At 53.4% G+C, this 24,875-nt stretch overlaps 7 protein-coding genes across 7 annotated transcripts; 3 read left to right on the forward strand and 4 right to left on the reverse strand.

Moving 5' to 3' along the window:
* Positions 1 to 2: 2 nt before the first annotated feature.
* On the reverse strand, positions 3 to 843 carry SODALDRAFT_332668 (hypothetical protein). The gene has a single exon (XM_028611776.1). The coding sequence runs from the start codon at positions 611 to 613 to the stop codon at positions 65 to 67; it is 549 nt and encodes a 182-aa protein (XP_028467040.1). The 5' UTR covers positions 614 to 843; the 3' UTR covers positions 3 to 64.
* A 67-nt stretch (positions 844 to 910) lies between these two features.
* SODALDRAFT_294584 (hypothetical protein) lies at positions 911 to 2,304 on the reverse strand. Its single transcript, XM_028608758.1, has 2 exons — positions 2,059 to 2,304; positions 911 to 1,939 (listed from the first exon to the last, which is right to left on the reverse strand). The coding sequence occupies exons 1-2, from the start codon at positions 2,241 to 2,243 to the stop codon at positions 997 to 999; spliced, it is 1,128 nt and encodes a 375-aa protein (XP_028467041.1). The 5' UTR covers positions 2,244 to 2,304; the 3' UTR covers positions 911 to 996.
* A 4,360-nt stretch (positions 2,305 to 6,664) lies between these two features.
* On the forward strand, positions 6,665 to 7,485 carry SODALDRAFT_155091 (DNase1 protein). Its single transcript, XM_028606893.1, has one exon. The coding sequence runs from the start codon at positions 6,752 to 6,754 to the stop codon at positions 7,295 to 7,297; it is 546 nt and encodes a 181-aa protein (XP_028467042.1). The 5' UTR covers positions 6,665 to 6,751; the 3' UTR covers positions 7,298 to 7,485.
* Positions 7,486 to 8,481: 996 nt separating this feature from the next.
* On the reverse strand, positions 8,482 to 11,826 carry SODALDRAFT_276804 (vacuolar protein sorting-associated protein; the record flags this gene model as incomplete). Its single annotated transcript, XM_028608032.1, has 2 exons — positions 8,482 to 8,758; positions 8,849 to 11,826. 2 exons carry the CDS (start codon positions 11,824 to 11,826, stop codon positions 8,482 to 8,484), a joined length of 3,255 nt encoding a protein of 1,084 aa, XP_028467043.1.
* An 876-nt stretch (positions 11,827 to 12,702) lies between these two features.
* On the forward strand, positions 12,703 to 15,355 carry SODALDRAFT_332671 (MCM2/3/5 family protein). Its single transcript, XM_028611777.1, has 4 exons — positions 12,703 to 12,973; positions 13,037 to 13,163; positions 13,233 to 14,641; positions 14,727 to 15,355. The coding sequence occupies exons 1-4, from the start codon at positions 12,837 to 12,839 to the stop codon at positions 15,217 to 15,219; spliced, it is 2,166 nt and encodes a 721-aa protein (XP_028467044.1). The 5' UTR covers positions 12,703 to 12,836; the 3' UTR covers positions 15,220 to 15,355.
* A 1,588-nt stretch (positions 15,356 to 16,943) lies between these two features.
* Positions 16,944 to 18,420, forward strand: SODALDRAFT_155181 (mediator of RNA polymerase II transcription subunit 19). The gene is made up of 3 exons (XM_028606894.1): positions 16,944 to 17,415; positions 17,544 to 18,247; positions 18,306 to 18,420. Exons 1-3 carry the CDS (start codon positions 17,094 to 17,096, stop codon positions 18,375 to 18,377), a joined length of 1,098 nt encoding a protein of 365 aa, XP_028467045.1. The 5' UTR covers positions 16,944 to 17,093; the 3' UTR covers positions 18,378 to 18,420.
* Positions 18,421 to 19,509: 1,089 nt separating this feature from the next.
* On the reverse strand, positions 19,510 to 21,760 carry SODALDRAFT_323662 (hypothetical protein; the record flags this gene model as incomplete). The annotated part of the gene is made up of 2 exons (XM_028609818.1): positions 19,510 to 21,312; positions 21,377 to 21,760. 2 exons carry the CDS (start codon positions 21,758 to 21,760, stop codon positions 19,510 to 19,512), a joined length of 2,187 nt encoding a protein of 728 aa, XP_028467046.1.
* Positions 21,761 to 24,875: the final 3,115 nt, after the last annotated feature.

The following is a 24,875-nucleotide window of genomic DNA, read 5'->3' on the forward strand; positions in this document are numbered from 1 at the left end:
TCGAAGAAAATCCCGTCCCAGGACCTCCAATCGGTGCAGAATCCCAAGGCGAGGAAGACGGTTTTCACGAAGCCTTCTCGAGCCTCTTCCTCAACTCCCTCTCCTTCTGCGAAACCTCCAGCTCCAACCTCTCCACACTATACTTCAACCCTTCCTTCCGACTACGCACCGCACGAGCCTTCAGCCCCCGCTCGCCCGCGAGGGTATGCCGCCTCTCCCCCGCCCCCGCAGCAGCAGCCGACTTGGGCCGAGACCTGGACCCGGACCCATGGGCGGTAGCTGTTGATTCGGAGTCCCCGGCGGCGAGACGGCCGGCGAGCAGGTCGGACCTGGCCTTGAGGGTTTCGATGCGGCGGTCGCGGCGGTCGACCTGGGCCTCGGCGCGGTCGAGGAGGAGGGCGATGGAGGGGCCGATCTCGTCGCGGAGGGAGGCTTCGGCGGCGGCGAGGCGGGCGGAGGGGATGAGCTCGTAGTGGCGGGTTGTTTGGAGGACGGTGGCGAGGCGGGGGAGGTCGGAGGTTGCGGATTCGAGGGTTTGCACGGCGGAGGTCAGGAAGCTTAGGGAGTGGGTGAGGGAGGAGACGCAGTCTGCGTAGCTTGCTTGGTTGGACATTTCGTGTCCGTTCTGGTTTCGTTTTGGTTGTTCTGGGGGGCGGGTTTATTTCTTTCTTTCCTCTACCGTTGTTGGCCAGGCACTTGGTATCGGCAATTCGAGTTTGTATGTCGGTGCATGGGTATCTTGATGGGATGGATGGTGTTGTTGTCGTTGCCGACGGGAGTGAATGTTTACGAGTTACAAAGTGACACCCGCTGGAGGTGGTGAAGATGGATGCCCCGCCATGCACGGACCACGGCCTGAGGATAAGAGTTCGCCTTAGCCGCATAGACTTCGATTTATTCATAAGACGGGCACCTTTATGTGTTTAAAGGGGTTGGGAAAAGATGTACCAGGCACGCCGCCAGGTGGTCACCATGGGGAAGATGCCAATATTACGTTCATTTCTCCTTGGGATGAGCTACGACTATAACGGCTCTAACAACCCTCGACTCGGCAAACCAGCGGAACAATCTCGCAGCTAGCTTGAACCCGCCCAACGAAATACCGTACTGTCCCAACGCCCGCTCCTGCCGGTCCAGGAAAGCCACCAACCCGGCGAACACGTCGTCTGTGACGTCCCGGATGGTGGCCGACTCCCCGTCGTAGCCGCAGGCGACGAGTTGGTCGCGGTACTCGGCCTCGGTGACGAACGTGCGCAGCGGGCAGCCCATGAAGACGCCGACGGCGCGGGCGGCCCAGACGTCCCGGGCCGGGGCGGTCTCGCTGAGGAGCAGGTCGAAGGCCATGAGGTTCGCGTGGAGGCGGCGCGCGGCGTATTCGAAGACGGGGCCGCGCGAGGGCGAGAAGTGGTACAGGCAGTCGAGGGCGAGGAGCCACCGGGAGGTGGTGGTGCGGTCGTTTCCGTTTTCGTCGTCGGATAGGGAGTCGACTGCTTCCCGGACGCGAGGGGACCAGGTTGTTGGGCGGGCGGCGTCGGCGCGGAAGAGGTGGAATGCGTCGACACGGAGGGTCAGGCCGGACGAAGTTGTGGGGGTGGTGGGGGTAGCGGTCGTGGTGGTCTCGTCAGGGTGTTCGAGTTGGGTGTCCAAGGTAGCTATTTCGCGGCAGATCTTGCGTGAGGCCGTCTGCACCTGGGCCTCGTTTAGAGTGAGGCCGACGTAGCGGAAGTCGTGCCAGCCTCCGGACCGGACCATGCGGGCGAGTTCCCAGGTTTGGTCGCCGCAGCCGAAGCCAAGGTCCAGGATAGCGAGTGCTTCATTGCGTTTGGAGCGGCGGGCGGCGGCGTCGCGGTCTAAGAGGCCTGCGGTGCTCACGACTTCTTTGAGCAGGTTGGCGGCTGCCTCGTCGAAGTGGATGATGCGTTCGCCGTCTTGCTTCTTCCTGTATGATCTTGTAAGCATTCCAGGAATTGTGTGTGGATCTTTTTCTAATTTCTTGTCTAGAAAAAGATAAATAAAATAAAAATACGAGAAGAAAAGAGGAAATTGGGGAAGAAATACCAGTATCCCACATTCATCCACATAGAAGGAAGTGGTGTCCGGATATTGAGCTTCCAATGCGCCAGGCCGTAGATGTCGCTTGTGCGTAGGAAAACGAAGGCGGCGAGGGCAATGAGAACAACTGTCGCCGCTGCGCCTCCGACAAAGCCTATGGCTAGGCCCTGTGATGCCGTGAGCGACACCATGGCCACAACGGTCTAGAGAGAATGGAATATGGAAGAGAATATGATATTTGGGTCAACGCCGAAGAACGTAGGTTGAGAAGTCCCGGTCCTCGTCGTCTTAAAGGACTCGGATAAGAGGGTCGACACCGAGAAAGTCGCAAATCTTGCAATTATCCAATGTTAACCCTATAACCGATCACTACTTGTATTGGGTACCGGAGGTCGAGGTACCTACCTACCTACCTACCCGGTTAGGGGGGGTTATAGGTCAGAGCTCGAACAGAGAATTCTGCACTGACCAGAGCCAGGACAGAGATATCGCTGTCAACATAATGTTCTAAGACTTGCGACATCTGACCAGTCCATCGGGCTCTGACCTATAACCAGCCAAACTCGGGTAGGTAGGGAATACTAATAACTATAAAGCAAGGAGAAAGTGTGCTTTAGTTCACCAGACAGAACAACTAACATTAACTATATATTATAACATACAAAGCATATTTAACAACTCTGGGTCCTATGTTAATAGACTTTCTAAGCATATAGTGTCAGCTTTATCGCAGATATAACAGTTCATAGTGTGGCTTAAACTTCATAACATAAAGCTCAACGTCTTTTAGGTCAGGATGAATTACTTTAAACATTGGCGGCTCTGACAAAATGATAGATGGGACTCTTTACGGATATAAAAACCTAGCAGCCCTACAAGTCAGATTCGATTGGTCCCAGCTTCACCTCCCTTCTGTGAGTAAGGATCTTGTTGAAGAAGTTAGTCAGAGAAAAGCCCTAACATGGGGGCCAGAGGCCTGGCAACCAGTCAAAGACGGGGGAAGTGAAGAATACACAGTCCAGCCAGATAACGACCAACGAAGGCCTGGCCCATACGGCAGCCTGCACGTGTGTGGACCATGCTCACGGACCGCAAGGGTTTCGGACATCGTTCCTCCTCCGGAAAGCATGAGGAAAAGGAGTCGAGAGCCAACCATGCTCCGGGTCCGGGATACTACGGGGCATACTTCGTACGTAGTACACGCGTACATCGTGTCAATGTGAAAACGTGGAGGACCGTGGAGTAATTATTTTGCAGATTCGGAAGAATATCAGAAAAGGAGAGGGGAAAAAAAAGGGGGGAAAGAGGGGGAGAAGAGTAAGAAGGGCATATTTCGTCATGTCGATGACACGGAGGGGCTGAATAGACCTCCGAGGTGGGCTGCCGACAACGAGAACGAGCACGACAAGAGATGATGACGAGTCGACCCAGGCCGTGCCGTTTGCTTGCGTTATTCGGTTATTACACGTACCATATAGATTGGTTTTGTGGATTTTGTGGATGCTGAAGAACAAAGCCTCGCTCTCAGGTCGGACATTGTTATTGTTCTGATATCGGATATCGAGACTCCCAACACAGAGGCGGCTGCTATTCGTATTGAGATATTTGATGTCAATGGTCTATACGAACCTTGTCTGTTATTCAGAATTCTGCATACCCTGCAGTTTGTATTTGCCGACATCGATGCATGTAGGATGGATGGCTCGAACCATGTTGCCCAGTTCGCAACTTGGAAATAACCATCGATCAGATAAATCGCCAAGGAGCTCAGTTGAAAGGCCTAGACACCGGAAGAACGAGGATAATTACTTCGCAGTACCTAGGGTAAAATCTTGCCAAGGTTCCGAACAGAATTTTAGTGCGGAGATAGTTGTACAGTGCAGATGAGCTCTTAATACCGTGTCGACTATAGTATATCAGCACTAACTTTGTAAACAAAATTGGGGACACCAAAAACCACCCCAACTCAGGAGGTTTGAAAGAGTTTCTTCAGCTAAGGCGAAAACTGAGACGGATCATGCTACAATCAACACAGTATGGAGCCGTTCCCGATCTAGCCACCGAATTATGTAACCATGTACCTAATAGTGCTATACTGTTTCTGGACAATCGATGTCCCTCGTACCCTAACCCTCTCACAAAACATATTTTTTTGCGTCGGGTAGAGAGCCACGGTAACATACACGAAAATAGCATAATATTCGTTGGCGCTTAGAAAAGTTAATAAATGCATAGTTCGTATAATAATAAAGGAAGGAACAAGTATCCGGGTCAGGTGCCGAACCTCCCTTTGATTCGTAATAGCGTTATATGTGGGGTGTATGTATGCTTTTAGGACACCGACGGAAGACGTCGTGTAAGTTTAGTGTACGGAGGGAGTACTGAGACCTAATAATGGCGACAAAAAGTCAACAATGACTTCACGACTATTCTATTTTATACCTTCGTACCCAAGAGAACTCTTCTATTTTTTTCCCGACTCGTTCACATCACATACCTTGGGTATTACACGTGTACCGAAGCATGATGGATGGCGCGCTAGGTATTTATCCTGTTCGTTCTTTGTCCTCCTATTGCTTTGGTGAGGTATATCTCAATGTGGTCATCGTATTTGTACACTTGTACCGAGTCGGTCAGCGAGTCAAGTAAGTACCTCAGGCCTTAACGGAGTATTATTCTGCACTTCTTATCAAAAGACAGTCGGGATTCTCAGGTTATTTCGTTTGACCTTACAGGGCCAGACGATAGGAACCTGCAACCTCAACCTGCAGGATCTGCTTACAACGTACCGTACCTTGCTTGGGTGGTCTAGAAAGTGCAGTACACGTGTAGGAAGTACACATATACCCACTGTGCGACCCACACTCGGCATAGGTACATTGGTTATCTCGATGACCCGATGTTTGGACGCTGTCTACTTTTTTTTGTTCCTTATTACCTTAGGTACCATCTCATTCGTCCCAACTTTGTTCGAGTTCGAGGACCAGCAAGAGGAATAACGGCACCCGAACGCCTTTGTCTTGGATTCTTTGACGTGGTTGACTTCTCATCAAGTAATTACTCCGCCTCCTTTTGAGAAAATACGGATAATTACTATTCTTGTAGTCGTATTCCGTTCCTCTGTGTTCAATGTAGCGAAAACGAGCTTGAGTTAATAAGCCCCGCCGCCACCAAGAAGCCACAAAAGCCCTGTCACGGTGTGCCACGCGGAATTCCTGTCAGGAACCAGGTACAAGCGTCCTCTTCTCCACCAATCAAGTTTTGTTCCGAGGGAAGAGCAACCAATAGGTCGCGGCACCTGCGAATGCGTGTTCAAACAAACCCATACGGCTGGCTCCGTGAAGGAAGCTTATTCACACTTTTCATCATCTCAAGGTCCCAACGTCCAAGTTCCAGGCCATGACAAGACTTCCACCACATCCACCACATCCACCACAACCCCACCACACTCCAGCCCAAACTGCCGCCTCTTTTTCCTCCCCCCCCCTTCTCTTCGAGATCCTCATTGGATGTTTTGGTGATGATATTTTCGCAACAACACCTCACGGCGGGCCCCGTCTGTTCTGGTATATGGGGTGCCTGGCGGGTACGTGGCAGGGCCCTCAATATTTCTGCTTCGGGAATCGAGCCCGAGAGGGCAACCAACCCCTTACCCGTTCAAGCCATGCTTGACTCAACTTCCACTCATAACTGACTCTTCGTCCCATACGTAGCGGGGTGAACGGACAATATCAATCAACCACGAAAAGCGACACAGCGAGATGCCCATCTCCGCCTACTCTACTTCGTATGTGCTCAGGCACAGAGGCCACCAACACCCGAAGAGCATTGGATGCTGGAGGAAGAAAGAAACAATACCAGCTGGGCTGGGTCTATGTCTCTGGACTTTACCTTACCTCCACCGTATAAGGTACACCGCTCCATACTCGGCGGCGTAAGTTGTAACACCTACGTCACCTCCCCGAGTCGTCCTGCACCATTCAGCAGCCAGTACCGCAAAAGTAATGGCACGTACTGTATGCCGGTGGCGCCTCAAGTTGGGCTGAGGCAGTCGTAGCAGTCGGTTAAACTCGGAGTCGGAGGAACAAAGAGAAGACGTCCCTCCACCTACGACCATACGAAGCAACGAACAATGCGGATGGTGGTGTGGATGGTGTGGATGGTGGTGTGGATGGTGGTGTGGGCCCGGCCCCTCCGTTGTCCATTCTCCGTGTGGTCTCTGGACCTGAAGCCCTCCGGTTATGCACGAATCCAGGTACCATCTAATTACTAGTCATGACCAGATCCGTTCCAAGGTCATAGAGATGGGGCCTTGTCAAGGATCTTCCCTCGTCCCGGGCACGTCTCCCAGCCCCATCTCATGCCCTCCATATCATATCTTCAGGTCTCGACTCCGATCTTGTAGCCACCCATCCGGGGGTATAAAGATCCCTCATCTCAAGCCACGACCGGTCACATCTCGTTCCGATAATCTATCCGTATCTATCATTACACGTGTACAATCCTTTGCCTGGTCCTTGACCTGATTCCTTTCCTTCCCTTCAAGCTCTTCGAAGCACTTCATTCCTTTTTGAAGCCTCAGCATAACGGCTTGGTCCGTTTCTACGTTTCTCTCCTTGCCACGAAGACTTTCGTCTTACACCGTTCCTTCAGACACTCTTTGGCCACCAACCGTCTGTTCCACTTGCAGTCTTTCAAGATGAAGTTCACCCAGACTCTGTCCCTCCTCGGCTTTGCCGCTCTCGCGGCTGCCGTCAAGTTGACCAACACCGTCACCTTCATTTCCCTAGACGACACAGAGCGGACCGTCTACTTCACCCCCAGCGAGGGCCACGAGGAGATCGACAGCGTCAAGATCGCCGGCGGCGACAACATCACCACCAAGATCCCCGAGGGCTGGATCGGAAACTGGTACTCCGTCTCGGCCGGCAAGCCCAATGTCCCCGGCATGCTGGGCGAGGTCGCCTTCCAGGGCTGGAACGACTTGACCTACTTCGACGTCTCCGCCATCGTCGACCCCAACGACAAGGACGGCGTCAAGGAGATGTACCCCGTCGAGTCCCAGGACCCGTCGTCCGGCTGCCAAGACTTCCCTTGCAACAATGCCTACTACGTCTGGGACGACGTTCAGACCAAGGTCACCCCCGAGACCGACCTCGTCTGCACCCTCGGCTCCGGCGTCAGCCCCCTCAAGAGCCACAAGGCGAAGTCTGTCAAGCGTGACTTTGTCCTTGGCAAGTTCTAAGCTGGAGTCAAATCACACACACACCCTCCTTTTCTGGCTCCCCTTGGGACACCAAAAAGAATGGGCGGATTTGACACCTGTCGTCTCTCGTTTCTCGTCCAACACACCAAAAGCAAGCGTAGAACGCTACTACGATTTTATGAGGCCATTTATTGTTACGATTTATGAGCCGCCAACAAGATGACAGACCACAACTGTCTGGCAGGATATATATATATATGCCCCTTGTGACCGGAAACCTACAACAAACACGGAAAACGTTTCTTCCCCGAGGGGTCTGGGGAACGATGGAAATGGGAATCATGGGATCACCGTAACGGGGAACGGGATGGCTATATAAAACCACTGTTATGGGTCTCGATAGAGCGGCGTTTTTGTCATTTTATACTTCGATTCGTACATTCGCTTACCCCGGCTGAGATCTTGTAGTCTCTCGAAGATTGGAGATCACCGGGGATATTTTCAAGTTGGCATAGGTCAGCCTCTTCCTGGCTACCGAGTTCATTTATTGTATCGGAAAGTAATATTCCGATTGTTTCACCATGATTACCTCTCCGTTTGTTTCCTTGACAGTGTCTGACTTGGTATGAACTCCATATTGCCCTCGTGTGTCCCGTCTTCATCGGGTGCACCCCGACTTTCGCTTCTTTTGACCCTTCCCGGCAAAGACAAGTTCCACGGCTACCTGCACGAAGCCCTGTGACAATTCGGGCCCCTTTGCTATAAATAGGGGTTCTTTGTCTAGTCATGTGGCTTAATTTGTGTCACAGTTCGGGTTTCGAAGGATTCTCTGTCCGATGAAAGGCAACCCAGGGATTCCGAACACTTGGGTGGCTATTATAGCACGTTTGGTCTCGGTAGGATGTCCCGAAGCAAAAGATGGAGCAGAGCAAAGGGTCGGGAGTTAACGAGGCTTCAAAAGAGCGAGTGTTGTGAAGGTGTGTAAGATCATCTGTCTTCTGTCCTCACGTGTTATATAACATGTCAAAAAGTCGGCACAAAGGCTAGCTGCTTCATTAAAGTAAACAGAGACAGATCAAACATGGCTGATTATAGCGCAGGGGAGCCGCAATAGCTAGTCTCCCGCCGCGGATGTAGAATGCTCCCAACTCCGTGCTTGACATTGAAGCCTTGAGATTAATCTTCTTCGTTTTCGTCATCTCCCCCTCTGGTTTGGGTCCCATCTACTTGTCGTTGGTAGTCTCATCGGGTGGCGGCGAAGACTTGCCCTCTTGCCCCGAGTCCTTGGCATCGCTCTTTTCAGGTTCGCCTTTGTTGGCTGTATCCTCCTCTCCTTCGACGGGCTGTGATGCGTCAGTAGCGGGTGGGGTAGACGGTGACGGCTGCGCGGGAGCCTCAACCGTCTTCCCGTCGACGATACTCATGAGGTGCTCGCCCGTCGTCCCAAAGCCCTGTAGGTCGGCGAGTTTGGTCGTGAAGAATTCGACGTCGCGGCGCATGCTAGACACACCCCGAAATTCGTTAGTCTCAGTCTCGGGTTTCGGGGAGAGAAAGGGGGGGGGCATCGTTTGCGGAGGGAATGTCTCTTACCTTTGCCGGCCCGCTTCCGTCTTGGGGTCGGCCGCGTCGAAGACCTTGCCCAACTGTTCCTTGTAGCTTGCGAACACGGGGACCATGACCATCTGGACCGAGCTCTCGGGAACATGCTTGCTGAGCACCCTGTGCAGCGTCGCCGTTTCCTTGACCAACGCTTCCATGTACGGGTGGACCGACTGGGCGCCGTCGCCGTCCCAATCGATGGCCTTGATCGCCTTGGAATGGTACGCCACGCGACCGCCCATGATGTCGACAAGCTTGTCGAAAATGCTGTTCTGGTGTTCCTGGAACAGCCTACGCACCTTGTCGAACTCGCCCATCAAGTTGGATACGCCGGCCCCGGATCCTGCGTGCCTCCGGACGAACTCCCGTATATGCGGGATCAACGTGACGATGAGGGCCAGTGCCTGCGCCGCGAGGGCCAAGTGCCGCGTGGTGATGTTCTTCAGACCAGCCGACCGCGTTGCGCCGGCACCGAGGATGAGTTGTGTGCACCGTGAATTGAAAAGATGAAGGTATGCAATGAGAGACGTCGCCACGTCGGTGGTCATGGAGGGGATCCCCTTGATGAGGTGCAGGAAATGCGTGATGCCTTCCAGGCAGAGAATGGCCGAGTTGGGCAAGATGAAGCTCTCGCCTTCCACCACGGCCGTCCTCGTCTTCTCCCTGCTCGTTCCATTCGTTTCGGGTTTCGCCTGAGCAGCCGCGTCTGCCGTCTCCTCATCCTCTGGCGAGTACTCGATCCAAATGTTGCTTCCCTCGGACCAGGATGGGGCATCTCGCGTGCTGCTCTCCACCACCTCATTCAAGAGGGCCGCATCCTTTTCCGTGAAGTCTTTGGCGCCCCATTGATCCGTTTCCATGTTCTGAGCGAGGTTCTGCTTCTCCGCATCTCCATGGTACTGTACAAACTCCTTGATGTGCCCGTTGACCAGCGTTTTGAGAGACGTGCCGCTGCGACCCGAGATGGCTTCGCATTCGTTTGCAAAGTACAGATTCAGCGTAAAGTATCGCAAAAACCATACAAGAGGCAAGTGCGTGCTCTGGTCGGCCCGGACCTTGAGGACCTTGACGATCTTGTCCTGTGCAATGTCGACAGCCTGGCCAAGCAGATTCGCGACGTCCATGGCCTTGTGAATCTCCTCTTGTATCTCAAAGATGGATCCGTCTTGTTGTCGTTCCGGCTTGGGGCTTGACAACGGCGATCGAATGGGCGGCGACTTTGTACCGCTGTCGCCGAGGGGGTCCGCCGACAAGGAGCTCGCAACGTCCAAAAGAACCTTAACCTGGGTCGTGAGCCGACGCAGCGTCTCCGTGACGCCGATGTACGCGGATTGGAGCAGATCTTCCGCGTCCTTCGGATCCAGAGCCCGTAGGTTTCGTGCGAGGATAGAAGATTTCTCCTTGCTCGACAAGTTCCGCCCGCCACTCGTCGTCGAGACGGACATCATGGACTCGTTGTCATCATCGGCGGAGCTCGGTAATGGTCGCCGAATGATGTTCCGGACCTCGCGCAGGACGGCCTCGCGATATGCGCTGGTGGCTGTCGCTATGTGCTGCGCGCGGTGCAGTCCGACCAGGTAGGGACGTATGGTTTTCTTGAGCTCGTCGGTCGAGGCCAGGTAGCTGGGAAATACCGAGGGCTCCCTCGAATGTCCACCCCTAGCTCGCATGGAGGAACTACTCCACCGCAGGAGCACTTCTTGCTGCTTGACAGCTTCGAGATGCCGGCGAAGGTCATCCAGTAGTGCATTCACAAACTTCGACTCGTACGCTTTGCCAAGGCGGAACCGAAGAGAGTTCAGGTCGTCGTTCACGCCTTGCAGTGCTGTGGCCCCTCTCAAATCTCGCAGGCATATAGCCCGAAGAGCCGGCGTTGTGACAGCCGCAGGGTCATCCTCCCGGAGCTCACCCGCAATAAGTAGCTCCAAGGAGTCAATGCCGTTAAGCGCTTCTTCGACCTGTCCCGAATCGACTAGGCTCTCGCATTTCTTCACCGCCTCGACGATATGTCGTAGCTGGAGCACGGCATCATTCAGCTGCTGGATATTCTCGCGGCGTCGACGCTTTTGGATCATATCCAAGCCAGTCTGTGCAATTTCTCGGTCGAGAGCTGCTAACTCTTTCCGCAACGTCTTGATCCTCTCCACCGAATCACTTGCTTCGGAGTGCAGCTCCCTCAAGGAACCCAGGGCCGTGAAGAACGTTGTTGAGGCTGTGGAGATGGAGTTGATCAAGTGCATTTCGATCGTGTCCATGTACCAGGATAGCTTCTCTTGCAGTATTGCGTTGGTCGCTAAGGCCTTCCTGGGAGCCGCCGCACTGCCATTCGGCGCACTCTTTTCCCCCTTGTCATCGGTGCTGCCTGGTGGAGGCCGAACGACTTCAGAGCGCTCGCTTACGACGTCGAACGTCCTCGGGTTTTCCAAATGAAAATCCGCGTCAAAGTACACGTTGGGGATAGTGGAGAGGGGGGGAGGTCCCTGTGGCCCCCGCCGGCTTGTACTCGATGATGATTTCCGAATGCTTGCGGCGTCGAGAGAGGATATAGACGATAGTGACGTGATGGACGACCTGCGCGTGAGGAAAGGCGGGCGAGCCCCCGGTCTTAGATGGGCTTCATCGGGGTGCTCAAAGTAATCGTCGGCCTTGTTACCTCGACGGATGGTAGAAACGTCATCTTCGTTTTCCTTGACTCGTCGAAGCTGTTCGTACAAGGCCCCGACTTGTGATAGGTATGGTTTGAATTCGGCCGGATCGACGTGAGTAATGTTGGTCAGAGTAACGGGCGGGATATCGCGGGAAGAAGGGGGTTTATGGGCGCTCGAAGCCGGAGCAGATGTGTGGGGGACGAGGCCGGTTCGAACTATCGGGGGTTGTAGAAGAGTCGATATAGCTGGAATTGGGTTAATCACTAGGCCGAAACGAACTCTTTGTATAAGACATAATGCAATTATGCGCCGACATACCATTTTGACCCGACTCGACCACCGAATGCGACCGGCCTGCTGATGATGTATCGAGCGTGCCACCGATGGAGTGTATAGAGCTAGCATTCGAACCACGCCTTCTGTGAAGGTAACCTGTTCCCGGCCTACTACTTTTGTCAGTCTCGAGTTCCGTGGGGCGGGATATGGGTTGGGAAGTCGGTGCCGACCTGTGGATAGAGTGCTCGGAGCGAGAGGCCGGAGGAGAAGTGGGATTGAAGGAGTCCATCGACATCCGAGCAGCTGAATGAGAGAACATTATGGACTGAGGATAATAGCGGTGTCATCCAGCCTCCGGGCAGGCCGGACAACGTGACGGATTTGTCGTACAGCAATAAGACCAACGAGAAGACAGAAGCCGACTAGGAGTTGACGGCTGTGTCGCCAAACTATCGTGATATCATCGCTAAACGGGGGTCGTATCGGTGCTTGTGGAAGCTTTAGAAGAAGCAATTAACCGCTTCGGAGAAAATCGAGAAACAATGGGCGTGTATGTTTGTGCATTTTGCGACCATAAATGCCGGGAAAGACAGCTTAATTAGTATTATGGCCGAAATCGTGAAGCTGTCAAGAGACAGATCTACGCCTCTGTACGTCTGGATCTGTACGTCCCTTATTGTTTCTTACCTAAGGTATTCAAGGCACCCGAAGAATAGCCGTTTTCACCGAAATTCAGGCAGGATTATCTAATCATTGGAGCTCCCAATCGGATGAGTCTGTCTTGGCGCCCCTGATAACGGTTATGGCCCGAATAGGTCTAGCGCTTACTGGATCGTCTTTTGCTGCAACCACTTTAACAGGCCCGGGAACGCGTCGCGTCAGGGGCTCGTTGCTCCATTTCGCGGTGCAATTTCTCCCACACACCTCTTTGTGGTGCCTGAGCTTCTGTGCCTTAATCCAAACACCCTGCGACGTCCCTCCCCAATTCGATACCCCTCACCGAACCGGAATCGTTTCCAAGAAAAACTCCTTGAGAGAATCGAGTAACTGCCGCCATGGACCGGCAATCAGTGTACTCGAGTCACGTCTACGAGCCGAGCGTCGGCCAGAACGAGGACACCCGCTTGCAGTTGCAGACCCAACTGGAAAACTTCATTCTCGACTTTAGACACGGCAATGACTACGTTTATAGGTGTGTTGTCGTGGCCCTGTTTCTTCTGTTTGTGGGAACCTGCCTTCCTGACTGTCGGCACAGAGTCCAATTGCAAGAGAATGCGCTCCTCAAAAAGTACTACTGCGATGTCGACGTCAACGATCTCATCAACTACAACGAAGAGCTTGCTCATCGGCTGGTATCGGAGCCGGCTGAAGTTGTACCTCTGGTTCGTTGAATCGCGGAATTTCCAGTCTTACTGTCTGTCTCCCGTCGCTTACAAGATCATTTGTCGTAGTTCGAGGCGGCCCTGAAGAAATGCACACACCGAATCATCTTTCCCCACGAACGCAAAGTCGACCTGCCTCAGCACCAGCTTCTACTACACTCGAACGCCGAGGAGGTCTCTATTCGGAATCTCGATTCCATGACTATCGGACGTCTAGTCAGGACGCCCGGCATCGTCATCGGCGCCTCTGTTATATCCTCTAAAGCCACCGAGGTCGTGGCCCAGTGCCGGAACTGCCAGCATTCAACGACCATCCCCGTCTTCGGCGGATTCAGCGGTGTGACGCTACCGAGGCAATGCGGTCGACAGAGGATACCGAACGATCCGACGCCCAACTGCCCCCTCGACCCCTACTTTATCATGCACGAACGATCCAGATTCGTCGACCAACAGATCATCAAGCTACAAGAGGCCCCCGATATGGTGCCAGTGGGCGAACTGCCTAGGCATGTGCTCGTCTCCGCTGACCGCTACCTGACCAATCGCGTCATTCCGGGTTCGAGATGCACCATCACGGGCATCATGTCGATCTACCAGCATAAGGGATCCAGGAACTCGGCCACCGGCGGCGCCGTTGCTATCCGAACCTCCTATCTGAGGGCGATGGGCGTTCAGACAGACCTCGACAAGACAGCACGCGGGCACGCCATATTCACGGATGAAGAGGAGCAAGAATTCCTCGAGATGAGCCGAAGGCCGGACCTGTACAATATCTTGGCCGACTGCATCGCCCCGTCCATCTACGGCAATCGGGATATCAAAAAGGCCATCCTTTGCCTTCTGCTCGGCGGTACCAAGAAGATCTTGCCCGACGGCATGAGGCTTCGTGGTGATATCAACGTTCTCCTGCTCGGTGATCCGGGTACCGCCAAGTCGCAACTTCTCAAATTCGTCGAGAAGTGCGCCCCAATAGCCATCTACACGTCCGGAAAGGGTTCGTCGGCCGCTGGTCTGACAGCTTCGGTCCACAGGGACCAGAGCACCCGCGAGTTCTATCTCGAAGGTGGTGCGATGGTGCTGGCCGACGGCGGCGTTGTGTGTATCGACGAGTTCGACAAGATGCGTGATGAGGACCGAGTGGCTATTCACGAAGCTATGGAACAGCAGACCATCTCCATTGCCAAGGCTGGCATCACAACCATCCTCAACGCGAGGACATCTGTACTCGCTGCTGCTAACCCCATCTTCGGTCGTTACGACGATATGAAGACGCCCGGGGAGAACATTGACTTCCAGACCACCATCTTGTCCCGATTCGACATGATTTTCATCGTCAGAGATCATCACAGTAGAGAGAAGGACGAGAAAATGGCCAGGCACGTCATGGGGATCCATATGGGTGGACGGGGTGTTGAAGAGCAGGTGGAAGCAGAGATTCCCGTGGAGAAGATGAAGCGGTATATGAGCTACTGCAGATCGTAAGTGCCAGGGAAGCCCACACCCACACATCTGTCCAACATTCGTATGCCAGCGCTGACTCCTAACCCTCCCTCCCCTTTACAGTCGCATGGCACCTCGACTTAGCCCCGAGGCAGCCGAGAAGCTCTCGTCCCATTTCGTCTCCATCCGGAGACAAGTCCACGCCGCTGAGATGGAGGCGAACGCTAGGTCATCGATTCCCATTACCATCCGCCAGCTGGAGGCCATCGTGCGTATCACCGAGGCGCTTGCCAAGCTCACACTCTCCCCTGTCGCCACCGAGGAGCACGTCGACGAGGCCATCCGGCTCTTCTTGTGCTCCACCATGGACGCCGTCAACCAGGGCAGCAACCAAGGCAGCAGGGAGCTGATTGAGGAAGTCAACCGCCTGGAGGCCGAGCTCAAACGACGACTGCCTGTCGGTTGGGGTACGTCGTTGGCGAAACTCAGGCGCGAGATGGTCGAGCAGAAAGGGTATAGTGAGCAGGCTCTGAACAAGACGCTCATGATCATGCAGAGGAGGGACGTTATCAGCTTCAGGAACCAGGGAAGCACAGTATACAGGAACGCGGCATAATGGGGTGGGCGTTACGGGAAGATGATGTGGTTCATGACCTTTGGAATGATGGGAAACATAGCGAGGGTCTGCCTGATCATGGCCTAGACTTGATGAAGCATGCAAATATATAAAAATATAAATACCAGTGTATGATGATATTCGACCAGTCAAGGTCGAGCCGTACTGAAGGAACGAACGGAACAGAGGGTATGCGATGGGATCTATTCGTACAAGATCGATGTCAGTCAAACTCGACGTTCCCCAGGCACGACTTTGAGTCGTTTTCGGCTCGGTTTCACAGTGCCCAAGTGGCTCAGATATTGCCATTTCTCTCCATTCTCAACCAAATCGGATTCAAGGTTCGAGCGCCTAACCCTGCACATTCAACAAAGTAGGTCTCGAAGACCGTGGCTGAGAATCGGTTTACCAGAAACTGATCATCACAGCCTCGCTAGGACAAAATGAAAGACCTAAGAAAATGGATGACCCACCTACTACATTTGAAGACCAAAAAAAGGAAGAAGAAAAAAGATTCGCCTGTATCCTTAGACAAAGCCATGCTCCGAAATTTACACAGACATGTAATCATAGCCACCAAATATAATATAAAGAATTACTTCTCCCTCATATGTGGAATCGACATGTCCAAACTTGTTTCAGGTGATCATCGTGTCATGGTAGCCACACAGGGGGCCCTCGTGATGATTGTTTTTAAACAAGGGTGTTTAATCATTAATCTCGACACACACGATTAAATCGTCAGCAACTAGGAGATGGTGCAAAAACAGCCAAAGGGTAGCTGGCGATATGATTGAAATGCGTGGTGGTCTTTGTGATATGAAGGAAAAGGGAAAGAAAAATGGAAAACGAACAAAGGTCTCCATTGAAAAAGAGAACTGAGGAGCGTCACGTGATGTATGACCGTGCGCTCTTCCTTGGAAAGAAGGCACACGGCGTATTAAGTATCACCGTACTCCGGACAGATAAGTGGAGTGAACTTGAACATTCGCCCACATTGTGCCAAGTTCTGACTAATCGCTTGATGTGGACACAGTGTATATTATAAGATATTGTACAGTATACAGTTCCGACTATTAGACTTTTTAAGCGAGGTTTGGACTACCAATGGGCCTCGCTCCTGCCTGAGCCAACCATATTGCTACCTTATCTTGACGGTGCCTACCTAGCTTGCCCAGTTTCGCCCGGAACCCACCGCCTTGCCTTCCACAGTACGTCTGGCAAAACCTTGGTAAGGTAGGTACCTACTGTAGCCCGACCCATTGTTCCGCACGAACCCAGATCCAAGATCTTCCTACTCTGGCCGCGGACTTCACACTTCACTCTCAATCATCTCCTCCTCTTCCAACCGACCCTAGATCAACAACCTCGACCTTCCGCCCGCGGAGAACCAACGAGCACATCGACAGCGACGATTCTCGACCCTCAGAGTTTTTAACCCTACGACGAATTTGCATCCTTATCTTAGCGAAATCATAGTATCGACGGGGTTCGCGCGGCCAGACGGAGCAGAGATTGCATGACGCTCTCCTGGGAAACGTGAACCCGGTCGGCGGTTTGGCGCGACCCGCCATCAGCCTTCTCCCTCATCCTTGCATTCCGCCGGTCGCTTTCTCTCGCATCATCTTCGTCGAAGCCAATTCTGCCGAACTTTTCTTGGGCCATTTGGTTGTACGGTTGTACGGTCGGCAAGGGCCCATCTCCTCACTTCCGGAAGTTGCGCTCTTTCCTGTCCTTGGGTCCCGGCAAGCGACTTCACATCCCTCTACCCATTCCTTAAGCCCTCGATCATTTTCTCCCTCTTCCGACCGCACGATCGCGACGTTCCTTCCCTCCCTTGGAACCAACTACAGGCTGTTTCTTTCAACGCCAACATGTCGTTCCACCCTCAAACTCCTCAGAGTCCCTCACAGTTGTCACCCGGCACCTCCGATCTTGCCTCGAGCATGAATTCCACTCTGACTTCCATCACCACCAATCTTCCGACTCCCGCTCATAGCGTAAACGGCAGCACGACTCATCCTTCCGATATGTCGCAAGACTTCGCCATGGGCGAAGATACGCCCCATAAGCGCAAGCGTTCGATCGACGATGTTGGAGATAGGGAGCATAAGAAGGCCCATATCGAGGACAGCAGAATCGGTATTGAAGACATCCATCTGGATGTCGGCGAAAAATACCTACTTTGCCAGACTCGTAAGGCTCCCTTCGCGTCCCGTCTCCCCTCCTGCTGCTATTTTTAATTATCTGCATGCCCATCTTTTCTCCCTTTGACCTAGGTAATCCTTCTTTTACCGGAATTGGGTTAACATTGAGCTGCGCAGAACATCGCCGCCAGAGATTTCCCCAGATCACTGAGGATCTTTTTGAGATGTTCGACTTGACAGGTATTGCCGCCGAAGTGGCACGAGAGAAGCCCGATGGAGAGAAGAACGCTTTGCGAAAGACATACAAGGGTCACATGAAGCGCCTGGGCGTCATGGGCAGGTTTGATTCCGTCAAGCAACCGTGGGAAGACCCCAAACAGGACGTCGACGAGAGCTCTGAGCAGGACGATGCGTTCGACTCGAATGGCCAGAAGAAGGAGAAGAGCAAAAAGGAAGAGTACTTCGGATTCGGAAAGATTGCAACGATTCACGACGCGGAGTTCTGGCACGGCCGGAGCCATCTCACGGCGGGGTTGACGCCGAGTGTCAAGGCCAGTCTTAACAGGGCCGTCGCCATGGCCAAGGGACCCATCCCCGCTAAGCAGTGGGATACTACCGTCCTCGGTGACATTGCTGCTCCTGCGGATCCGACGAAAAATGCCTTCGGAAAGGCTACCGCTCCGGGCACGCCGATTGGCACTCCTGGGCTGACAGCTGCCAAACCGCAGCAGCAACCCCAGGGCGTCCCTCGTCCCCAGCGGAATACCAAGAAGAGGGGGTATGGGGACAGCTCTTTCGAGGGATATGGCGAAGGCTTCCCCGATGACGGCTACTTGACTGGAGACGGCGATGATCGGGGAGGCCAGAAACGCCAAAAGAAGGTAGGGCTTCGGATTCTTCTGCAACGTGATGTTTGTGGGCTGACCCTGTTTTTTAAAGAGCGCTGGCACTCCGCAATTCCCGCAGAACGGAACGCCGCGGCAAGCCTACGGTTCGGGAATAGGGGTATAGGGTGACCCAGCTAGTCCCCAGACCGCCGGCATTGCCTTCAGCGCTGAGACGGACGGTTCTCGTAAACCCGGCCCCCGTGTCATACTCAATACCGGTCGGCAGGAGACTGTCCGCCGGAAACAGACTCCCGACACGATTGCCGTCCAGGCGCCAGCATCCCGAGAGGGTGCTCCCCGAAACGGTCGTCGTGCGCCCAAGGCGAGCCGTCGTGGCCGAAAGGCTGCTCCGAGGAACCAGATGTCACCCTTGGCTCAACCCCGATAGTCTTGAATCCTCGGGTCCACGGTCCAATTCTTCTGTTCCTCAACGCTTCGGGACGGCGCCGACTTGCACATGCGCTCTGACGCACCATCGATGTTCGCTTCGTTTTATCGCTATTGATCATCACGCGCACACAGTCCGCCAAAAGAATCTGCATAGTATATGATGAGACGCTTGGACAAGAAACACGGAAGTCCACCGACGTTCTCCCCTTTTTGTTTTCTGTTTCTTTTCTTCTTTTTTACTCACTTTATGACTTTTTTTCTTTTTTTCGTTTTCCCTGTATAAGCACGGCGTTGGGGGCAAGGGAGGAACATCCGTTTTGGCTACTGAGGCTTCCATCGTGACCGATGAGCCCATGCCACCCAGAAGAACAAAAAAAATTTACAGCATAGGAAAGGGGGGAAACAAGGTCGGTAAAGCATGGCATGGCGGATGATGAACATACCGGACGGAGGAGAGAGGACATAGGATGCGGGGCAAGAAAGGTATTCTTGACGATCGCGCTGGGCCGACCCCGGAACCCACCACCTGATATTAGTATGTTGAAGCCAGAACGCAGAAACCCGTTGCTGGTAGTATGAAAGGAGAAAAAAATACACGGTCCCAAATGAAAGACCGTAGCGTTGGAGAGAGACTCGCAGATGCCTCTCTTGTAGATCTTTGTCTACTAATACAAAGCAATTGGAACTTCCAGTCGTAGTGCCCACGCTGTCGCACTTATAGACGAATGCCATGCGATGTACTCTACTCAGCGTCAATTCTCTATTCCATATCTATCTAGCACGGGACAAGCGTTGAAGCGTTGACCCAAGGGACCGCCACACTCCCGTAGAGCCTTGTACTTCCTTCATCCGCATTAAAGATTCCTCTACTTCTCACCTCCAACCATATCTCCGTCGCCCTCTTCAGCCAGCCGACGAACAGCGGCCAAGTTCAAATCCTCCTGCACCCAGTCGACCATGCGCTGCGCCACGTCGCCGACAAGGCGATCGTAATGCGGGCCTGATTCGAAGAGGCCGCAGTGCGCGCCCACTTCGTCGACACCTTCCATGAAGACGCGCACCCATGTCTCATCGCGGCCTTCGCCGACCCGGCGAGGGAGAACACAAAACTTGCGCTCCTTGGGCGGCTTCCGCTTGACCGGCGAAAGTGTGGGTTTTCTCGGGTCCATTTCCTGGGCGTCTGCATCCCTATGAGTACTATCCCGTCGTTCGCCTTTAGGCCTGTTGCCGGTGGCTTGCCCGTCACACAGGGCAACTGATGATGATGCTCCATCCACATGGGCGCCTCCCAGACTGAGCGGCCCGGTGTCGTGCTCTTTTTCCTCCTGCGGGCCGCTCTTCTTTTCCTCCCAAGCGAGTTGCTTCTCCTCCCGCACTCGGTCCTTGGCGGCTTGCTTCGCTTGCCGAGCTGCTTCTTTCTCGGTCCGTCGGCGGTGTTTGTCCAAGAGCTGCTGTCGTTGGCGAAGTACTTTGTCACGATGTTTCACCGCCTGCTCGTAACCTTTCTGGGCCTTCTTCGCTTCCTTCTCGGCTTGACGGCGGGCCTCTTTGTCGACGTAGCTGTCTAAATCGGGAGGGGTTGGTTGGACGGGCAGGTCGGGGATTGGGGGTAAATCCAGGTCACGCTCGAGGGAGGCGGCCAGAACTCCAGAGTCTTGTGCCGCTTCCTGTGGTGCATTTGCAGGGACTCGTCCGTCGGGGGAGTTGTCGGCCTTACTCGACACATGTAAGGGACCCTCATCTTGATTTCGCGAGTATGCGAGTTCATCGCCCGAGGACAGTTGGTCCATGGGCATGGGATCAAGAATCAGAAGGCTTTCCCGGGCATCCGGCGCGTCGAGAGAGATTTTAGGGGTTATAACGCCATCACCTGAAGTCCTGGGTAGACCCTCGGAATCCTCGGCACGCAAGGTACCCCGTTGCAAATCGACCGTCTGCCCTGCCGGCGAGGGGAGGATCGTGTCTACAGGTGAACGTCTCTCGTCGGTCGGCGACGGGGTTCCCGACTGGGTTCCCGACTGGGGCTGCTTGGGTCTACCAGTGCTGACGGTAAAGTAATTGACAAAGCGGACTCTGGCTGGCATAGAATTTTGAGCGGACGGGTCGTTTGGGTGGTCGCGAAAGGCCGCGAGGTCATCAACGTCCTCCAGTGCGCGCAGTTTGTTGTAGCGCGAGTGAAGGGCCGGGTAGTCTGCCAGGCAACCGCCGTACTCGAGATGCGAGAGTACATGGTTGCGAGCGGCGCCTATGATGCCCTCAGAACTGTGCTTTTTCACAAAACGAGCCAGTCGTTTGTGGAAAGGGCGTTCTTTGAAGGCGTTGTCGTTGAAGAAAGGAGGGTTGAAGAGGGGGTCGCGAGGTTCCGTAGATGGTGAAGAGGTTGGGGATAGGAAGGACGCTTGGTCTGCGTATTCGGGAACGATGGAACTGTGCTGGCTGACCTGGGGTGAGTTGGTGCTCAGTGGAGTCGAGGCGGCTGTATTGGAGACTGTCGGAGAAATATCCGCCGCTTCTTCGGACCAAGGGGAAGGGGTGGGCGAGGGGTGGAAGAGACTAGCAAGTCCAGATGCGACGATACCTGGGTGGAGGCCCAGAAATGGGGAGTCGAGAGAGACAGTGCCGAGGATACGATGCCTGAAGGGATGGGAAGAGTACGGATGGCGGTTGGGCTACAAGAACAGGGTTAGCTTCTCATAACTTAGGCTATAAGGCAAGAGAAAGGGAAAGACATACTGATAGGACTACCTCGCCGGCGAGGATGCCCCCCATGGAGTGGCCTACCAGAATCACGTCTGTCGTAGGGCCTTCATGTGGCTCCAGCCAGGCGCTGAAGTTGTCACGGGCTACCTCGATAGCCCTGTATGTCTTGTAGCGGGGATAGGTCTTGGTGTGTACGACATGGGAATGAGCCAGGGCATTTCGGAGATGGCTGTGGACATGCGCGGGGAAGGAGCGGAAAGATTGGTCGTTCCCATAAAAGCCATGGATATAGACGACAAGCAAGGTGCGTCGGGAGGCGGTGTTGGAATGGTCGCCGAAGGAAGAGGAACCCAGGGACTGGGAGGAGGAGCTACGAGGGTCGGCAGTAAACCCTGATGATGCCGAGGCCGGTGCCATAGATGGTCCAAGATGGTTATTGGAAAAGGAGGTTGTTGCATGAGCCCCGGAGTTGGAAGAGCGGCGGGGTGGTAGGGGCGGTCTCGGCCGTGAGGAGCTTGGGGTGGGAGACGCAGATGTCGGCGACGACGGACTCCAAGACGGAGCCGGGGGGTCGGAGGTCGGACCCATAGCAGTGTCTGACACCGGACGGTTGGGCATTACGATGTCATAACATTAGGCAACAATCCGTGTATTTCGTGTTCCGTACTTGGTGATTAGGTATTTTGTTGAGCCAAGGTGATGGTGAAAGGAAGGAGAATGAATGGGGCTAGGAGGTTAAGAATGAAAGGGAAACGTGACATGAGAATCAAGGCAATGGACAATGCCCGTTGGATGTAAGCTTGGTTGGATTGTTTAGCCGGAGCAGGGCCGGTATGTTGCTTGCACCTTCAGAACATCCGTCCATTCTTTCGGTTCGCGATACTTACCTTAGTCTTGTTCTACCTTGTCTGAGTAGCGTGTGTCTTTATTTCAGGCCGTTATACCTAAGGTAGGTAGGTGAATGGATGATTCCTGCCATTCTGGACCGAATGACGCTATGCCCTGACCCCTTCGTAGAGTACCTAAGAGTAGGCACGCACGCCCAACCCGTAGCATGGGATGAAGGAGGAGGGGTACTAATTAAGGTACTCCCTCCGTATTACTCCGTACTGGCTATGAGGCCAGGCCATAAATGCACAATCACTATCTAGGTAGGTAAGGTAAGGTATACGTTGTACATACGCTGTATACGGTGTATTACGGAGTACTATGTACAGAAGACGGATGATTAAGGTACCTACCTGGCACTTAATCGAATAGCATCGTTGCGTAAGAGGTAGATAGCATAGATTATATGCAATGCTGCCCAGTACCTGAGCCGAGTGCTACTCGGCTTCTTTTTTATTTTATTTTTTGCTGCAAGGGACGAGAAGAGAGTGTGATGTGGGCATACGTAATTACATCGTGCCTTAGTAATGAACATTTTACACCCGTTTCTACGTACCGTACCTTGGCGCATTTCAGACGGATGGCATAGACGGCAAGGCACAGCATAAGGTAGTCAGAGTGTCGTACAAGAATAGCATCCGTCCGAGCCGTGCCATTAGAACGAAGTTGCTGATAGACTACGGTAGCACTGACGACCTTCTTCTATGAGTGAGCACCGAGTACAGTACGTGTTCTATCATTAATGACTTGTCTGCACCCCGTAATACCTCGTACAGAATACTAAAAGTATTAGGTATAAGTACTACGGACATCGCCCTTCATATTTCCGTCTATCCTAGCCTCGCCAGCTGTCGCACTCGATATGTGTTGTTTGTGCGATGAAGTGGACTATGCGCACTGCGCAAAGCAACCTTCCCCTTATATAGATGTATACATATGTATTGAAGCGGCGTGGCGCGTTGCGTGTTGCATGTTGTGTGTTATGTGGCTGCTGATAGGGAACACGAGATGATGATCTTCTTGCGGCTTGTGGTGTCGTGTCACTGGGCACTGTAACGATGGGGCCAGCTACCTTATTGTTATGGGCCTTGGAGGGGATGGAGAAATTACTTCGTATATGTACTTCGTATTAATTACCCGATCGTTTGCTTCCCTTGTTCGAACGCTCGGTCGTTTCGTTTGTCGTTCCATACCTAATTATTCCCAACGCTCTTATACAACTCACCAAGGTATTTATTACTGATTAATACACTTAGTCGCTTGGCCTTCTCTTCTCCGACTCAGTGCCGGTCATGGATTCGTCCTCTGGTTTCTTCTTCTCTGGAGTGGTATCCGTAAGGTACCTAAGTGTCTTTGGCGTCCGAAGTACAACGTACAACGTACCTTCCCGGATTTATTACGTTGTACGTGTACCTTCCAGGTTGCCTTCCCTGTCCCTGCCAAGCCCTCCGGCCCCCTGCCCGTCCTTAACTTGTGATTGGCGTGTGCCTCCCCTGGGCGACACCTGCCCGTATCAAGCGAGATTATGGAAATCTTCCATGTGAGTGCTGAGGACTGAACACCCACCAGCAGGAGCAGGAGCACCCTGGCAGGAGTGCTTGCACCACCCCCAACTTTTGGACCGATCCTGCTTGCTCTCGTCCTTTCCAAGCTAACACATGAGATGAGTCCGAACACAACGGGGGGACCCCTTTCTTGTATCTCGTGTTTGTTCCCGTAGCTGGGCCCTGTAGGTATTCTACTCCGTTCTCCAAGGTAGCTAGGTAAGATTCTGATATTATTATTAGTGCATTATCCTTTCCAAAGAACACTGCAAATTGCCAGGACACCTTTGTGCCTCTTTTCCTTTCGTTCCTCTTACTCTTTTCTTCTTCTTCCCCTCCACCACAAACCCCCCTCCTTCGTTCTTTCATTCCATTCCCTTCTGTTCGCTCTCTTTATTTCTTGACGCTCATTTTGTTTCTTGTCATTCGCTCTCGCTTCCCCGCCCAGGTACTTTCGTCGAACATTCTACGGTAGATCACTGCCACCCACACTCGGTATTAACAAGTACACGACGCAAGGGAGACTCGACAATCATCGTCTCACACGCTCTCAACGGCCGCCTTGCCCAAGAGAAAGGAGGGCAAACCCCGAGACATAGCCACGAGACAACACGAGGCCATCGGCCGGCCGTTCCTCCTATCATATCATTCAGAGTCCGAAGAGAGATAGACTGGAAGGAATAATTACAACATTCGGAGCGACACGGAAAGGCAACATTGATTGATTGACACATCAGCGGAACGATTACTTTCTTTGTACGCGTTGAAAGACGACCGACGATCCGACACGGGTGTTCTTTTATGAGTTGCTTTCTTTTCTTAACCGGTTTTGCTGCAGTCGATCCTGTTCAAAAACTCGCCATGCGGTGACGACGAGTATGGACTTCGCCTCACTCGACATCGAATAACATTTCGCGATCGTCGACCTCGGATACCACCCCACCAACCACCGTGTTGCTTCCTTTCCTCATCTCGGTACCAGTGTCGCCGAACACGAGCATCACGACCGTAGCGTCGTCCTCGCTGTGCTCCGCCACCCACATAGATAGCCATCCATAACGCTCTTGGCAAACCAGATTCCGCTCCTGTCATCAGACATA

This window comes from Sodiomyces alkalinus (assembly GCF_003711515.1).
Source record: "Sodiomyces alkalinus F11 unplaced genomic scaffold SODALscaffold_4, whole genome shotgun sequence".
NCBI lineage: Eukaryota > Fungi > Ascomycota > Sordariomycetes > Glomerellales > Plectosphaerellaceae > Sodiomyces > Sodiomyces alkalinus.

What these genes read in the sequence shown, in the direction of transcription:
- SODALDRAFT_294584 (XM_028608758.1), bottom strand. Translation starts at nt 2,243, where the DNA reads ATGGTGTCGCTCACGGCATCACAGGGCCTAGCCATAGGCTTTGTCGGA. An exon ending in TGGATGAATGTGGGATACTG is followed by an intron (nt 1,940 to 2,058) that starts GTATTTCTTCCC and finishes AAGATCATACAG; the next exon opens with GAAGAAGCAAGACGGCGAAC.
- SODALDRAFT_332671 (XM_028611777.1), top strand. Translation starts at nt 12,837, where the DNA reads ATGGACCGGCAATCAGTGTACTCGAGTCACGTCTACGAGCCGAGCGTC. An exon ending in CGGCTGAAGTTGTACCTCTG is followed by an intron (nt 13,164 to 13,232) that starts GTTCGTTGAATC and finishes CATTTGTCGTAG; the next exon opens with TTCGAGGCGGCCCTGAAGAA. An exon ending in TATATGAGCTACTGCAGATC is followed by an intron (nt 14,642 to 14,726) that starts GTAAGTGCCAGG and finishes TCCCCTTTACAG; the next exon opens with TCGCATGGCACCTCGACTTA.
- SODALDRAFT_155181 (XM_028606894.1), top strand. Translation starts at nt 17,094, where the DNA reads ATGTCGTTCCACCCTCAAACTCCTCAGAGTCCCTCACAGTTGTCACCC. An exon ending in ATACCTACTTTGCCAGACTC is followed by an intron (nt 17,416 to 17,543) that starts GTAAGGCTCCCT and finishes TGAGCTGCGCAG; the next exon opens with AACATCGCCGCCAGAGATTT. An exon ending in GCCAGAAACGCCAAAAGAAG is followed by an intron (nt 18,248 to 18,305) that starts GTAGGGCTTCGG and finishes TGTTTTTTAAAG; the next exon opens with AGCGCTGGCACTCCGCAATT.
- SODALDRAFT_155091 (XM_028606893.1), top strand. Translation starts at nt 6,752, where the DNA reads ATGAAGTTCACCCAGACTCTGTCCCTCCTCGGCTTTGCCGCTCTCGCG.
- SODALDRAFT_332668 (XM_028611776.1), bottom strand. Translation starts at nt 613, where the DNA reads ATGTCCAACCAAGCAAGCTACGCAGACTGCGTCTCCTCCCTCACCCAC.